The 16633-nt window shown below is 38.5% G+C and overlaps 1 protein-coding gene across 1 annotated transcript in view; it reads left to right on the top strand.

Annotated features, from left to right (window-relative positions):
* Positions 1–13803, top strand: part of Sytbeta (Synaptotagmin beta) — a 184429-nt gene extending 170626 nt beyond the window's left edge. Inside the window, exon 7 of the mRNA XM_090389319.1 lies at positions 12450–13803. Coding sequence (XP_090245445.1) covers positions 12450–12751 — 302 coding nt within the window. The 3' untranslated portion in view covers positions 12752–13803. The remainder of the gene's footprint in view (positions 1–12449) is intronic.
* Positions 13804–16633: the final 2830 nt, after the last annotated feature.

Genomic DNA, 16633 nt, shown 5'->3' with positions numbered 1-16633 from the left:
ACAGGGAAATTTCGTTTACATTTAAGGAAGGTGGCTCGCTCTTTCTTTACATGTAGTAGTCAGTTGAGTTATAATAGTTGTTCCATTTTTCGGAAAGTTTGTGTCCTCTTGAATGCTTCTCTGACTTCAGCATTGAACCATGTGTTAGATCTTCGAGAGAATTTTATTTGCTTAGAAGCTTCTTGGGTGGCAACTTCAGCTAGTTGGTTTGCTAGTTTGCATGTGACGATGTATATTGATTCATGTTGTTGAACCTTCCAATTCACTTTTGTGAGACGTGCAAGGATGATTTCTGGGTTAAGTACTTTATGGAGTATACTGTTTTGGTCATCACTTCTTCATTCCCGAATGCTTCGCCTGCGTTTCAATTGTTAGTAACGTTGAACTTAATCGAGATGGAAGAGTGATCAGAAGGGAACCTGTGATGTTCAGTCAGACTAAGGTGTGGGAGAATGTGGAATAGAAGATCCAGCATCTGGTTCCCCCCTGGTAGGAGGTGTGATCTGCTGGACTAAGCTAGTAACTGTTATGCGATATTCAGTGGCCTCCTCATGCTTCGGTGTAGGCATGTTAAAATCGCCTATAATGAACGTCGGCGTATTGGGGGTTAGGTTGGCTGATTCATGGAGCGAACTCCTATCCATGCTATGAGTTCGCTCCGTAAATCTTCTGTATGGTCGGGGGTAGATATACAAGACAAATTTGGAGTTGTATGGCATCTCTTCTGAATTTGACGCATAGGGCTTCAAGGTTATCTGGTTTGGTCACCAGGAATCTGGATTGTTCGTAACTGGATGAGTACATTAACATTAACACATTGCTCAAAACATCAAAGGCAGATATTGTGGGGATTTCAGAGACGTGGTGTCACACAGATATAAGAAATGCAGAACTGGAATTTGGGGAGTACAATGTCTACAGAAAGGATAGACAGGATAGGAAGGGAGGAGGGGTTATGCTATTAGTTAAAAAACACATAAAATCCAAGGAAGTGAAGCCAGTCGACATCGCTGGACAGTGCAGTGTCGAGTCAGTTTGGTGTGACATAAGCATTGGGAGATCAAAATTGAGAGTAGGAGTGTGCTATAGGCCTAATGACTCTGATGAGTATAATAAGAAACTGTTCGGAGAAATAGAGTGGGCCAGTAAATCAGAGAGTCTTATAATGGGGGATTTTAATTTCCCAGATATTGACTGGAATTTGGGGGCTGGTCACTCACACAGTAGCAAGGCTTTTGTGGATTTATTGGATGATTGTTTTCTACATCAGCATGTTCGGGAGGCAACTAGAGGGAGTAATACTCTTGATTTGATTATCAGTAGTGATTCTTCATGCATTAAGAATCTGCAGATAAATGAACCACTTGGTGGCAGTGATCACAGTGTGCTGAAGTGGGAGTTACTCAAAGAGGTAACTACCATTAGGGGTAAAGGGAAGGGGTATTGCTTTCGTAAAGGCGACTACAATGGACTGAGACAGTATTTAAATTCTATACAGTGGGATCAACTGATGATATTGCCAACAGCAAATTCAAAATGGGAAGCATTCAAAGAACTTATCGTGGAAGCTACTAGGCTTTACATACCAACTAAGAAATATTGTTCAAGGTTTAGGCCTAAATGGTTGTCAGATGAACTAATGAGGCATATGGCAGAGAAGAAAAATGCATGGGATACATACAAATTAACACGTGACACGGACGCCTATGATAGATACAAGTTGATCTGTAACCAAGTTACAAAGGAGGTTAGGCAGGCGAAGGCAGATTACGAGAGATCCTTGCCAAGGGATGCGAAGAAAAACAGCAAAGAGTTCTTTACTTATGTAAACTCTAGAAGGAAGGGGATGAATCAGATTGGTCCACTTGAGATCGATGGGTCAACTGTTGATGACCCTGCTCGGGTAGCTAACAAACTAAATGAATATTTTGCATCGACATTCACACATGAGGAGTTATTCAGCGAGGGGAATGCCAGAGGTGTATTCAACTCTAGCAGTAAGCTAGAGAATCTTGTAATAACTGAGAGCAAAGTGGAGGAGAAATTGTTGAAGATAAACACAAGAAAGGCACCTGGGGTGGATGGGATCTATCCAGTTATATTAAAGGAGGCAGCAAAGGAGGTAAGCAAACCCTTAGCCATAATTATGAGAGCTTCCTTGGACTCAGGGGAGGTACCCATTGACTGGAGATGTGCAAATGTGACCCCAATTCACAAAGGGGGATCAAAGGCTGACACAAGTAATTATAGACCTGTGAGTTTAACTTCTGTTCCCGGAAAATTAATGGAGGCACTGGTGAAAGAAGCACTGCAGGATCATCTAGACAAGACTTCAGTTATAGCTAGGACACAGCATGGTTTTGTTAAGGGGAAGTCTTGCCTGACCAATTTGATTGGATACTATGATGCAGTCACAAAAGAACTGGATGCAGGGAATAACTTTGATATTATATACTTGGATCTTAGAAAGGCTTTTGATACTGTTGCACATGGAAGACTGCTGCACAAATTGGAGCAGTGTGGCATTGGAGGCAAGTTGCTGCTATGGATAAAGGGGTGGTTGAGGGGGAGAAGACAGAGAGTGGTAATCAATGGACACTGCTCATCGTGGACTAATGTTATTAGTGGAGTCCCTCAGGGTTCAGTATTGGGGCCTTTATTGTTTTCTGTATTTATAAATGATATTGATGATGGTATATCAGGCTTAATGTCCAAGTTTGCAGACGATACGAAGGTTGGCAGGGTTGTCAAGGACACTACTGACACTATGCTGCTGCAACAGGATTTGGAAAGGTTGAGCAGATGGGCTTCGAGGTGGCAAATGAAGTTTAACATTGACAAATGTAAAGTACTACATATGGGAAACAGCAACCCCAGAGCAACGTATCAACTCTGTGGTACTACACTGACAGTGGTAGAGAATGAAAGGGACCTGGGGGTGGTGGTGCAGGCAGATATGAAGTTCTCTGAGCAGTGCAGACGAGCTGCAAGAGTAGCTCATGGTGTATTGTCAATGATATATAGGAATTTTTCTAGCAGGGATAAGGAGGTGATTATTCCCTTGTATAAGGCAATGGTCAGGCCACACCTAGAGTACTGTATACAGGCCTGGAGGCCTCATTTCAGGAAGGATGTAGAGCTGCTGGAACGAGTACAGAGAAGGGCAACTAGATTGGTGAATGGGACAAAGGGGTTCTCTTACGAAGAAAGGCTTAAGTTTTGCAAATTACAGTGTCTGGAAACTAGGCACCAGCGGGGTGATCTGATAGAGGTGTACAAAGCCTTGAATGGTTTGAGCATGCTCAATGCTGATGGGATTCTTCCTCTAGCTCAGAAAAATCACCTGAGAGGGCATAAATTCAAATTGAGGAAAGACAGATGTAGGATAGATGTGCGGAAATTTGCCTTTAGCCAGCGGGTGGTTGGTGGGTGGAACAGACTTCCATCCCTTGTCGTGGAAGTTGATAGCCTAAATAAGTTTAAGGCTCAGCTGGACAGGTATTTCGAACGAACAGAGGGGTGAAGTGGAAGTGGTTATTTTTATTTATTTATGTTACTTTTTTTTTTTTTTTTTTTTTTTGGCTGATGCTGCATAAGCTTGCTTTCTTGCATCAAATGCCTCTACTAATGCTAATGCTAATGCTAACACATTTGCCTTTAACAAGCGGGTGGTTGGTTGGTGGAACAGACTTCTATCCTTTGTTGTGGAAATTGATAGCCTAAATAAATTTAAGGCTCAGCTGGACAGGTACTTGGAACGAACGAAGGGGTGAAATGGGAGCGTGTTTTTTTTTTTTTTTTCTTTGGCTGATGCTGCATGAGTTTGCTTTTTTGCATCATATGCCTCTACTAATGCTAATACTAACACCTCTGCCGCATCCGCTATCCCCAGAATTATGGAGACTGGGGTAAGCATGAGGCTGACCTATTACATCCAGTTGCCTTCCATGTGATAACCAGATTTCGGTCAAGGAGATGAACATTAGTTGATATTCATTGCTATTCGTGTACTGTAGTCGATCTCAGGCAATAGGAAGAAGATGAGGTCTCTTCATTTTTATATTATGAATGATACATGTTTATTAGTATTCCTGGGCCAGGTTCTGGTATCCAATAATTTCAGTTCACGTTTGCCACAAGGAATGAGGCATAATAGGGGACAATTTGTTTTCAAAGGTTTCACAGCCACCTTGATCCCTATTTGTTCCTCAATGAATTTAGATATTGCGGATTGTCTCGATATGAATATTCTCGACATTGTTTGGATGGATATTAAGTTATATATGGTCTCCAGTATGTTGGATTGATCGACTGTTTTGGCTTCGAGGATGTTTCTTGAGTGGGAATAGCCATCTGGGCATTTGTATTTACAACACTATCTTTATTTGATGTCCCATCAAAATGGGATTTAGGTCGCTGTTGTCGGAAAGATGACTGCTATGAGACAAATATGTACATAAATAGGACTGTCATTGGTATCAGAACTTACTCTGAAGTCTAGTTAGGGAGTAATTTGAGAAGCCAGATTATCAGAGTGCTTTAGATATATTTTGGTTCACAAGGGTCCTCTGATACAGGAAAATAAGTCATATCGAGGTGGGGACTGGTTGCTGTGTTTCCTGTTAGTGGAAGATTGTTTCTCTTTAATATAGCTGGGTTGAAATTTAGTGAGTTGCTTTAGATTTTTTTGAACATGAAGATATGCTGATACCCTATATTCTTTTGAGATATCTCCTTGGCCATTTTGACGGCTCTGTTCTATCTGCCTCGAGTTGTATTTCTTTGAGTCTTTTTGCTTTAAATTTGTTTAATCACATTAATAAGAGTATTCAGTTATCTGGTTTGATTACCTGCGAGAAGTTTTCCACACCCATCAAAGCTGTCATCCTTTGGCGACACTTTGTGGTCGAGGTAGCCACGTCATGTATGATTCCTTCAATGTGAGTTGAATCTACTTGCAACAGAAAAAGTGCAGGTTATGCCATCATTTATGGGGGAAATGATTGTCGGCTCGGTGATTTGTACTTGCTGATTGGTAGTTTCTGGCGTGGAACTTCCGCTGGAGTCTGGTGGGATGGCTTTTTCGATCTGGGCAGATTGGGTAGTTACTACTGATGCGCGGTACTACTGATGGGTAGTTACTACTGATCTCATTATGTTCGGAAGGTGTGTTTAGTCCGAAAAAAGCGCTTATCGTTCCTTTGCCCTTTCTTCAATGACACGAATTTTAGACAAAATCACATGCTGATGCCTTATTTTTTTCTAAATAAATATTCATTCTGTAAAATCAAATCTCAAATCCATCCTATCAGGGTTGTTCTATCAGGTTTGAGGCACCTACCCCAGATGTTGTTCTAACATCTGGGGTAGGTGCCCCAAAAATCTCTCCCAAACTTCTAGACGCCATTGAAAAGAGGGAAATCGGGCTATTTAATGACACATCTCAAGTCTATTCACTCTCTGTTTCATAAACTTTCAGTTTCCCCTGCTTGCCTTTTCAATTGATACTTTCACGGGCAGTCCTCCCGAATTTGCTTTAATCCTCCATGTCTCTCCCAAACTAGTCCGAAAACGTCCCAAAATCAGTCAACATTCATTCACTGTCCAACTCCAAACTAAATTTTCGTCTTCTTGCTTGTCCTTTCGACTTCTCTTTCCCATTCAACATGTTTTCTGGAACGACCGTCCTTCACACGTACTTCCCGAAAATTACAAGCTACAGAAATTCAAATCTGATTTTCTGTTTTCTCAACCTTCAACCTGTGCATGGTATCAAGTTCTATAGTTTCTAATACCTGTGTTTGGTGTTTTCGTTAAAAATAAAAAAAGCCGGGTGGATTATTCGAGAATGTAGCAGTACACGCATTTCAGTTGACCATGTTTGCTCAATACGGTTAATGACAATATATCAAAATCCTTACAAAATTGTTTTTAATCTGTTTTCGTGCTGGAACATTTAGTTATTATTTATAAAATAATTTTAACTGGATTAGAATTTTTCTGCTCTTACAGTAATCTGATTAATTTTAACTGAGCCAAAATTAAAATTACTCTCTTTCGCGCGCTGCTTTATGAAATAACATTAGCGTTGCTAATACTGGAGTGTTTGAAAAAGTTAGAAAGATTGAAATTACTTTACTCGCGGTTTTATATACGAGTCCCACAGTGTCCCGATTTTCTTTCTGTGGAGTGCGTTTTGACTAGATTTCTTCGTTTTCAGAATTAGTTTTGCCCCGGTTTCCACCCTGTAATCTGATCGATTGAAATACACGTAACTAATGCCAAAAGCTCATTTTTGTTCAAGCTGCTGGGTTCATATTATTTTACTCTCATCATCTTTCTTCATCACGAATGAGAAACCTCAATTTGGAAAGTGCGCATTTTATTTTTGAGGGAACTTCAATTTATGTTAGCTTTTGTTTTCTTTCATGTTCGCAATAAATTAATCCACAATGCAGTAAAGAGGAGAGTACTCTGTAATTATTTGAGCTTTGTTAGTTTTACGTGCTAAGTCAATACCCAAGACTGCCCCCACATCATGTTGTGTATCTAATGAAGCTTGTTAAGTGATTATGCCCTCTCTGGATCTATTTATACCGTTATTAATTATTCATTCTTATTCTAATGTCCACCACTGTTCATTATGTTAATCTACAATTTTTGAACAGTTTTTTTTTTTTTTTTTTTTATCAGCTTCAGATTTCTTCGCATGCAGCTGACAGAGTAAATTTCGAGAGAGTCGTTAGATGGCGCCACTAGTATCTAGGACATAAACGGTGCCATCGATGAACTTTAAAATAAGTGCGAAAAATGTCTACGTATTTATCTTTCCAAGAAAGCATATTAATAGGAACAGGACGCGCATCGTTTTGTTATAAATATTCTCACCCCGAAGCTTCAGTTAGAGAACAAGCGTGTTTTGCGAAGTGATGTTAACTCTCATTAGGCGTCAGCGTAATATCAAAATGCTGTTTCTATGTAGTGCCTCGGTATTGCACTACACAGAAACGGCATATCCTGGTGAGAAGCATCGGAGGCGTTTCAGGTTAGAGACAACAGTGCTGTCCAGAGGTTGGTAGCATAATTCCAGAATATATATACATATATATTTTAAAATAATCATCATTTTTATGAGTTCTAATCTCACTAGCCAGAAATCTTTTCTCATTCTTTTACTAAGATGCTCTACGTTAGTTTTTGAAGTCTAAAGTCTAGAGTTTGAAGTCTAAAAAGATTCCAAGAAACAAATTAACGCCCACCTGCACTTATAGGTGGGCCTTAGACAAGAAATGGAAGAGAAAAGTGATATATATATTTTGCGTTTTAGAAAATTTCACTTCTTAGTTAAAAATTGATCCTTAAATTTCAAATGAAGTACTCTCTTTGAAGGAATCATCTTGATAAAAGATAACACGTGCTCTTTGATTAGAAAGAACTTGTTGAAAGTAGAGAAATCTGGAATTAAATGAAACCGAATCAATTTGGGCCGATATTCCAAGGCATGAACACCCATCTGATTGAAACATTTTTAGAATTTGACTAATGTTATTGTAGACAGCTTTCTCATTCCATAATGGCATTGGTTTTTCATTAAAGATATGGGCTGATAATTAACGAAAACTTTTTTTTCTAATTTAAATCAGAGTGAAGAGATTGTTGTTGTTGGATTTTAGGCGCATTAGCACTTAGGTCATATCGCGCCGCGTATAATATGTCTCTAAATTGCATGTGTTCTGTGGTCGATATGTGTTTGGTGGAAGAAAACCGAGTTTCCCGGAGAAAAACCGTGCTACCTTCGTCTGAGACCGACTACCTCGGCAACGTTGTGAAAACATTTTCGAAAAAATTCCTCGGACGGGATTCGAACTCTGGTTTTTCCACCCGGTGTGGAAAGACAGTGATTATACAAACTGCAGTGATTATACAAACTGCGCTATCCACAGGTGGCATAATCACTTGGGCTTGAAGAGATTGAAATCCGATGGACTCACTGGGGGATTTCATGTTTTCGGTATGGTAATTGCTTTGTAAATAAACAATCTTTATTATACAGGTTAACGTATATATAACAATGACTATCAGGCAACAGTGCCAGGGGTTATATACGTTCGTTAGATAGGACGCAATTTTAAGGGAACACGGATATAACTAATTACGTGAAAGTAATACATTTCATTTAGTTAAAAGTAGGACAACAGGACTTTATTGATACGGAACTCGTCACTGTCCTTAGGTTTCGAGGCTTCAAGATTGCTCAGTTGGTGTAGCTCATCTACTTGATACTTTCAAATGACATCCGATGTTCTTAAGGCATTCTCGCAGGTGAAGGGTTAAGCAGGTTGCTTTTATACTTGTTACTGGTGGCAAATTTCAAGTCACAATTAATGCTCTGTAGTCAAGTTAGTGTTTTAGTTGGGCGGGGATCGGTCAGATAAGACAAACTTATTGAAATAGTGATCAGCACCGTCTTTTTTTCTTTGACTAAGGATGGTAGTCTTATTTTTAGTGCATTTGCCATCTGTGTCGTCATATTGTCAGTGGGAAATCGGAGCTTATATGAGGCCCATCTCAAGAAACAATATTCTGTTGTATAGATTCGCTTAACATCAGTTGGGGGCTGCAAATGCCAGGTTTCAACACCATAAATAATGACTGAATATATACAAGATAGAATATACAGTCACCATGTTGGGATCACGGACGCTAGTCACTTGATTTTTGTTAACCCGCCGATCCACTTAAACCTGAACCTTATCAGAGTGTGATGCCTGAGGGTCAGTTTTTGGGCAAATGTCACCGCTAGCGGTATTCAAATCAAGGAGGAAAAATCCAAAACATTCCATTGATTAAGACCAAGAAGTCGACGTCAGTACAATAATAACTAGTAACTTGGCCTGCCCAGGGACAGAACAGTTTGATAACTGATTATTTTAGTTACTTGCTTGAAATTATTGATCCTATTAAGGCCCCCGCTTATTAACAGAGCCATCGTCCCATGGTGAATCTAACACTACTTCGTGCGAGGAGGAGAATCTTTGGATGTGGTCTACCAATTCCATTGGCTGCACTATGGAGCAGCTGAAAAAATTCTGTTTCCTTGTTTAACATTCTTGTCTATATAGGAGTTCAACGAACTCAATGAAAGTACTGATACGTTTGTAAGTTCGACAAACAAATTAGTTTTTCCATAAAAACATCTGAGAGCTGATTATTCAGCCATAGTTTGGAATGGTGTGGGTTTACAAAAATCTTAGACATTGCAGTTTTGATAATGGAACTCGTCCACTGAAAAAGCATGCTCATGGCGGTTTGGAGAGGGAGATAATGAAAATTCCAAGGATACATTTGAAGTAGATTTCGCCATTAGAACTTTGATGAATTTGGAGTTTAAAATATTTTTGACCTTATTAAATGTATATCAAAATGCGTTATAAAAGGTATATTAAAAGAGTGATTTTCCCGATGTTATTAGCATAGTCAGTTGATATGACCGACAGATCCAGTATGCTTAGGAATACTTTAGCATTCAAAGGATAGCTGCAAGAAAGTAAGCGGGATGTTAGCCTTGCATCGTATTGTGTAATTCCAGTTTAGAAAGTCTGAACTAACCAGGAATGAACAATGGGATCATTCATCAAAAGCTAGATTTAAATGACACAATTGGCGTCGGAACACAATTTATGCGCACAGAACTCCCAAACTTACCCTCGCTACGATTCAAAAAATATACTTTGCATGATGCAAAAAACAAAAAACATTATTTTGTCAGTTAGGTCGTAAAATTCAACATTTCGCACATTTAAGTGATGTCCATTTGAGTGTAAAACTTGTCACTAAAACTATTAGCATACTACAGTTATTAATACCATAATATTGGTCATCGTGAAAGCAATACCCAGAAAGGAAATGGGATTTCCCTCTGTCGCTGCTCCAACTGATAACTTCCAAAATTTATTAAATGTAGACAAATTACAGAATCTTGATAAGGTGTGGGAGAATTAGGAAGGAAAATACGGTGATCTTAAATGTCCCTGCCTCATTCCAAGTCTGGTGTTAAGCGAACACACTTTAATTAATTAGCGTTATGAAGACCAGACAGAGAAACAGGCTAGTGACCCAAGATGACACTGGATTTTGCATACTCGAAGCATTACGACATACTGTACTTCGTGGTATAGTTCACAAGCAGCTAAAGAACTATCCAATAACAGTTACTTTAACAGTTCTGAAGAAGTCAGATTGTTTGTTTGGGGGTGTATTAGGCGCATCGGCATCTGTGGCCATAGTGCGCCAGAAGAATTTAGAAAACCAAAAACAAGAGAGAGCCTTAATAAATTATAGTAGCTTTAAAAAATGCGGTGACATAATCAATGAATCTCTTCTTTACAGACGTCTACTGAATAAATTAGTTTGTTATTTCTTCTTAAAACTGCAGCTGGCGCTGGAAATATTTTGTTAGTAATAATTATATGATATTCAAACTGTAGTTTGAACCCGAGTATTTTCACTCCTTGCTGTTTATATTTAATTGGTCTGTTGTACGAAGGATAAATTTTGGAAAGCTGAGACACATTTTTTCTTCATAGCGAACTCCCTCTCAAGCATATCTCATCATGCTACTTAACCTTAAGACGAAATGATTTTCAACAGTGCGTGCAAAGCAATATCAGTTTCCTTGAATATATTTCGATTATTACATATTTTAAAAGAACACTGGATTCGCAGTTGCAGTTTAGTTTTAGGTATCATTCGATGGCTGCACTTTGCTTATTAATTATTGTAAAACTGTTCATAAAACACTTGTCGAACCTATTTTGCTAGTACAGCTGGTCTATTCAATAGCAGTTTAAAATAATGCGATTTCAGTTTCGCAGATTCAAGTCGGAAGAGTGGACTGTTTCATATCGGACTGGTAGAAATTAGAAATTGGCTAACGTTTAAAAGTTAGCATTAACGCCTACTTTTTAGTACAGTATTAGTAGTGGGAAAACAGCGCAAGGAAACAAGTTTACATAGCATCAGCCAACAACAAAAAAAAAAAAAAAACCCTTCTTGTCCATACCCTCCAATAATTTGGGCAGTTCTTCCTTGAATTTATTAAAACTGCCCACCTCCACAACAATAGAAGTTTGTTGCAACAATTAATCACCCGCTGGTGGAAGATAAATCTTCGCACATCTATTCTACAACCATCCTTCCTCAATTTTAATTTATGCCCTCCCCAACTTCATGTGTGCTGTTTGAGCAAGAGGGGAAAAAAACCATCATCATTGAGCTTGCTCAATGCTGGTGTGTTTTTTTTTTTTTTTTTTTACCGTGAATGGACTGAGCTTGCTCAATCCATTCGCGGCCTTAAACACCTCAATTAGATCACCTCACAGGTGTCAAGTCTCCAGAAGCTACAATTTGCAGAACTCAAGCCTTTCTTGGTAAGAGTACCCTTTCGTTTCCTCCACAAATCTTGTTGCCCAAAATCTACAAATAACAACGGCAAATATAATTATTAGAAGGCCAATTTATATATAACACAGCATGAGGGAACTTCTCATGAAAGAGTTGCAACCCGAGAAATGAACTACATCGAGAAACTATATAGTATGAATCAGAGCTGTAATACTCAATATGTTCTACGTTGATAATAATATTAGTAAATTAATAAGAGGAGTATACCTCAATATAGTACATAGAACACTTCCGTATGATACCCAGAGGAGGGTATCATACGGAAGTGTTCTACGTACTATATTGAGGTATACTTCTCTTATTAATTTACTAATATCGAGAAACTATATAAAAAACACAAATCCACTTTCTTGAAGGTGCTTATACTACTCATTGTAATGTAATAATTGTCGATGCATGTTAATTTTTATGGCCTTCGATAAACTTTATAAATAAGAATGTAATAAATTCGTAACAGCGTTTTAATAAAGAAAAAAAAAAAATATATATATATATAAGAACCAATTCGTGAACATTTTCTTTCAAACACAAGGAAAACTTGGTTCTTTCTTGGTACGTAAAATAATTGAATTGGACACAAAGCGAGTGTTGAAATTTATACTGGCATTTGATACATCAGATTACTGAGGTATCAAATGCAAGATAGACTTTTGCAGTCTGAGGGCAGACATGGAAATGACACTCGTTTTATGTACTGAATTTCATTATGATTAAGCGCTGAATGTTCGGGTGCCTTTCGCAGCGGCGTCTTAAGAATTTAGCTTCATCTGTCGGCGGCCCTATCGTGTTTAAGTACATACTTCGTAATTTGGATGAGTACTGCACTTTCAAGAGATCGGGTATCGATCAGGAGGGTCCACCGAAGTTATTATTAGTTAATAGTTAAGTTAGACATTACCATTTTAAAAATTATTCTTATAACAAATTATAGAGTATATAATGTAAACGTCAAACAATATTACAGCAGCTTTTTTACTTCTTTTCAGATCCTTACGTGAAGGTGTACCTGTCTTATGGAGACAAAAAAGTGAAAAAGAAGAAAACGAGCACCAAAAAGTCGTCCAACAATCCCGTGTGGAACGAAGCGCTAAGTTTCGACTTATCGCAGGAAGATTTGAAGCACTGTCACCTCGTGATTAGCGTTGTAAATTGTCACCATGGAAACACGCCAGTCCTCGGAACATGCGTGTTGGGAACGAAAGGCCCCGGCGAAGAGGCCGCCCACTGGCACGACATGATGAACAACCCCAGAAAATCTATAGCCATGTGGCACCCATTGCGTATCTGACAAGAGCGGCATCTCCTGCAAGTATCGTTAGGTCACGGCTAACAGCTGCGAGAATTCTTTCGACTCGTGTGTCAGTGACGTCATTCTGGCGATGCACTGGTGTCGAGGCCAAGATACCAATGTGTGGCTTACGTCTTGGGTAGATATGTCGACATTTTGCCGTGATTTTCCACTTCTACACTAGCTATCGTTATTCACATTTTTGATTCTGTCCGTGCGTCTTAACCTTTTTTACAGATTTTGTACCTCATGATGACCCCTTCCTTTTCAAATGACCGTGTCCTATTCTGTCGATTAATTTCCGTTTCTACAGTACATCACAGAAGTAATTCTGAGTTGTCTTTTCGACCGAAATCTCTCTCTATATATATGAATGCAAAAAGCGATAGATAGTACATAATTCCAACGCGCCGTATAAGGTACCCGTTTGCCTCACTCGCAACCCCACCGAATTATTCCACCTCGTAGTCCTACTCGTGATAAACACCGTCAGTTTATCGGTAAAATTTAGCGTTTTCTTGGCAATGCACCTTTTACTGTGGCATCTTTTACGCCGAATATTGCAGGGATGCTATGCACTGTTGTTCCGCTTTCAATTTCTTAACCTTCCACTTTACTATACAGTGTGTTAACAGTTTATAAAGTAACGCGGCTGTACTTTCTCATAATGTTTTGATACTGAAATACTTTTTTCGAAAGTATTTTGTTTCATCTCTCGTCGTTCCTTGCCAGACTTGGATAACATTTTTAACGAAGCAGAAAACAAAAGTTCCGTTGTTTTTATAGCTAAAGGTCTTATGCAGTTGACAGTTAAGCGGCACCTATTTTTCGATTTCTCCTCACAATTGCAACTAACCGGCTCAAAGTATTTCTTAAATTAGCCGAGTGCACCGGCCTAAAATCATTCAAAACTACGGATTCTTCATCCTTATCACATAACTCGCACATATCATTAGCCTTTTTAACGTAAGGCCTTAACAGCTGAGAAATCTTAAAATTAGCCTTTAAATTGCCTTAAAATTAAGCGATTAACAGCATATATTTGAAATTGTCCGAACAATCAAGTATGCGAAGCACGAGCTGAGATCTTTCTAGCAGAGTTTATCAATTACTGGATAAATCAAATTTCGATACCTATTTCTAATGACGTAATTTCTAATTAAATCTATGCAGGGTACGAATCTCTAACACGAAGAGGACAAATTCCAAACAACCATACGCAGGATTTTTATATACATTTGTAAAACCATTTTTCGCTCGCGCATTCCTGAAACATGGCCCCTAAAATGACGTTATATCGAAATTCAAATCATTAAGAAGCTGCTGATCGTAATTTTGAAAGTGCATTTTTATCCGCACGCTCTTTTCATGTGAACTGCACGATGGGAATGTTTACTTAAGTTGTATAAATTATAATAATATGAAATTTCACATTATTCTACACGATTAAGCCAACTCCCATTTGCCACTATTCATTTTGGAGTACGAACTTCTTATTTATGTACAAACAAACTTTATAGAGGATGCGTACAGAAAGTAATCTTCGACTTTCGTAATGTCAACAGGTTTTAAAAATCCGCAAGAAATCGTTCATTAAGTTTTAAAATTATGAAGAAGATTTTTATATTTCATGGCTAATGACAATGTTTCCCAGTTATTAGGAATGAACACGCAAATCCTGGCAGATATTTAACAGGTTTTTCCTCACAAAATGGCGCTGTTTGGACAGATGAAAAGATCTGAAAGTCGGAATAAGCCATTTAAAGTGCAAGACAAACGCAAATACGCATTTGCACAGTTTGACTTCTGATTCCAAATGCAGCTAAATTTAAACAAAGTTATAAAAATGCATTTCAGCGAAGACCGGAAAAGGCAGTTCCGGAGTTTTATACAAGAGTGTGAGGTAAAATTTCCTGCAAAGATTAAGAGGTAATCGAGCAGTTTGGACATTTCAGTTTTTTATTATTTATAAACTTTAATTGTATTATGCACGAAATTGCCTTCCAGAAAGTCGAGAAGTAATGAAAATCTTCAATTGTTTCAAATTGTGTGTGGAGTGACTTTAAAAGACGTTGCTCAGCCAGGAACCTTAAACCCACCCCTACCCCTGGAGACGCGGAAATGGCTCCAAGTAGTCTAACCCTATAGGGGTTATGCGGAAATATATCAAGAAAGGGTGATCTTGGATTAGGACTGGGATATTCCGCAAGGCCGAACTAATTTTCAGCAAAAAATCCATCTTTAAGTGAGAGAACTTATATCAGATGGAATTTTTTTCGTTCTCGTGTACACAGTTCATAAATAATTTTAATTGCACTCATTCAGTATATCCCGGACGTCAGCTCTATGCACACACACGTGTTCTCCTACCATTACACAATTAAGATTCGAGTGCAATTCGAAATTCATGAAATGCACGAATTATGTCCTGAAGGGCCGCCCATGAATCTCTTGGTACTTCTCATTGAATCTTGAAATGCTATATTTACCTGCTAAATCTGCGGCGACGTGCAACTACATTTTTCCACTTCTTACGTTTTATCCCAACAAGACAATGACCTCTTAAGCACTCAAAAATTGTTCGCTTATCTACAGCGCCGTAATAACAGTTGTAGACAATTTTCCCGTATTTATTGGCACTTGAGCGATAAACAAGGGTCAACCTCGTCATCGGGGCAAATGGGAAAGCGTTTATCGACTCCAAAAGAAGACATAAACAGAATCACTGTTACGTTCGTCACGTGAACACATCTAAGTATGTTGTTGAAACTATGGTTGAGGATGCCAATTCACGAACTGAAATCCTGCGCACAGAATATGTAGCTTAACGAGAGAGATTAAAAAAGTCGTTTTCTTACGGTAATTCACTTAGAATGGATTATAGAAAGCCGAAACGTTTTCTGCAACAAATTTTTGTATCATTGCATACGTGGTACGAATTTTGGATGTTTGTACATAAGACAGTAGAAAGTCTCTTTGGGAGAGAAATGTTCTCCCAGTTTCTAGGTGCTGTAGCACTGTTAGATAATATTACAATGCACTCCTCCACTGAGGATGTTTTGTAGGGACGACATTCCGTCAATGATGATTAAGCTTTTATTTATTTATTTATTTATTTTTTAGCATAGACTTGGTTCTCGATCCAATTTTCACACTTTTATGAGCGAGACATTCTCAAAGTTGTAAATCCTCGGAAAAAGTATATGGGTTGGTATATTTTTGCTTAATTTTAGCTTTCTGCGCCCACTAAGAATGTCAAGGAAATCTTCCAGTTCTTTTTGGGGTTCCTTTTGATGCCAAAACATGAGACACCAGTGCAGATTACAATAAATTAAATATAGTTACTTCTTCCTAACCGATTCTTTTCTAGCTCATTCATCGACCATGCTCATCCGATCGCCACTCTTCTTACTTTTAAGTTAAGATTTCACTTGCTGAACCTCCCACATTTTTCATAATTTCTGGTCGCTTCTAAATTCGGTGGATTGCTCATTCGGCCCTTAAGTAATCAACAGGTGTAACTATAGAGATCTCTATTATCCAAGGCTGATGGCGTGTGTGCGTGCATTCTGAATAATAATATAGCAAAATAAACTTAACGAACGACACAATAGAAAAACAACTCATCGCCGTCCGTCCCTCCCTCCCTGTTGAAAGTACGATCACCACCGATCAAATTACGCATAATTTGTCAGCGGGTGAATCTAAAGGAAATCCGAAAGTCAATAAAAACATCCATAAACGCGCAGATGCAAACCTCGATATTAGATACTAAATAAAACGTGCAGGGTTGGCATGACAACGGATTACACAGTTGGTTGTTGTTTTAGCTGTCGCTACGTTTTGAAATATTCTGAAGTGTCTGACGTAGTCCTAACTGAA

This window comes from Mastigoproctus giganteus, chromosome 14 (assembly GCF_048544385.1).
Source record: "Mastigoproctus giganteus isolate SK-2022 chromosome 14, ASM4854438v1, whole genome shotgun sequence".
Taxonomy (NCBI): domain Eukaryota; kingdom Metazoa; phylum Arthropoda; class Arachnida; order Uropygi; family Thelyphonidae; genus Mastigoproctus; species Mastigoproctus giganteus.
The sequence above is the reverse complement of the archived record's forward strand: the minus strand, read 5'-3'. Positions and strand labels throughout refer to the sequence as shown.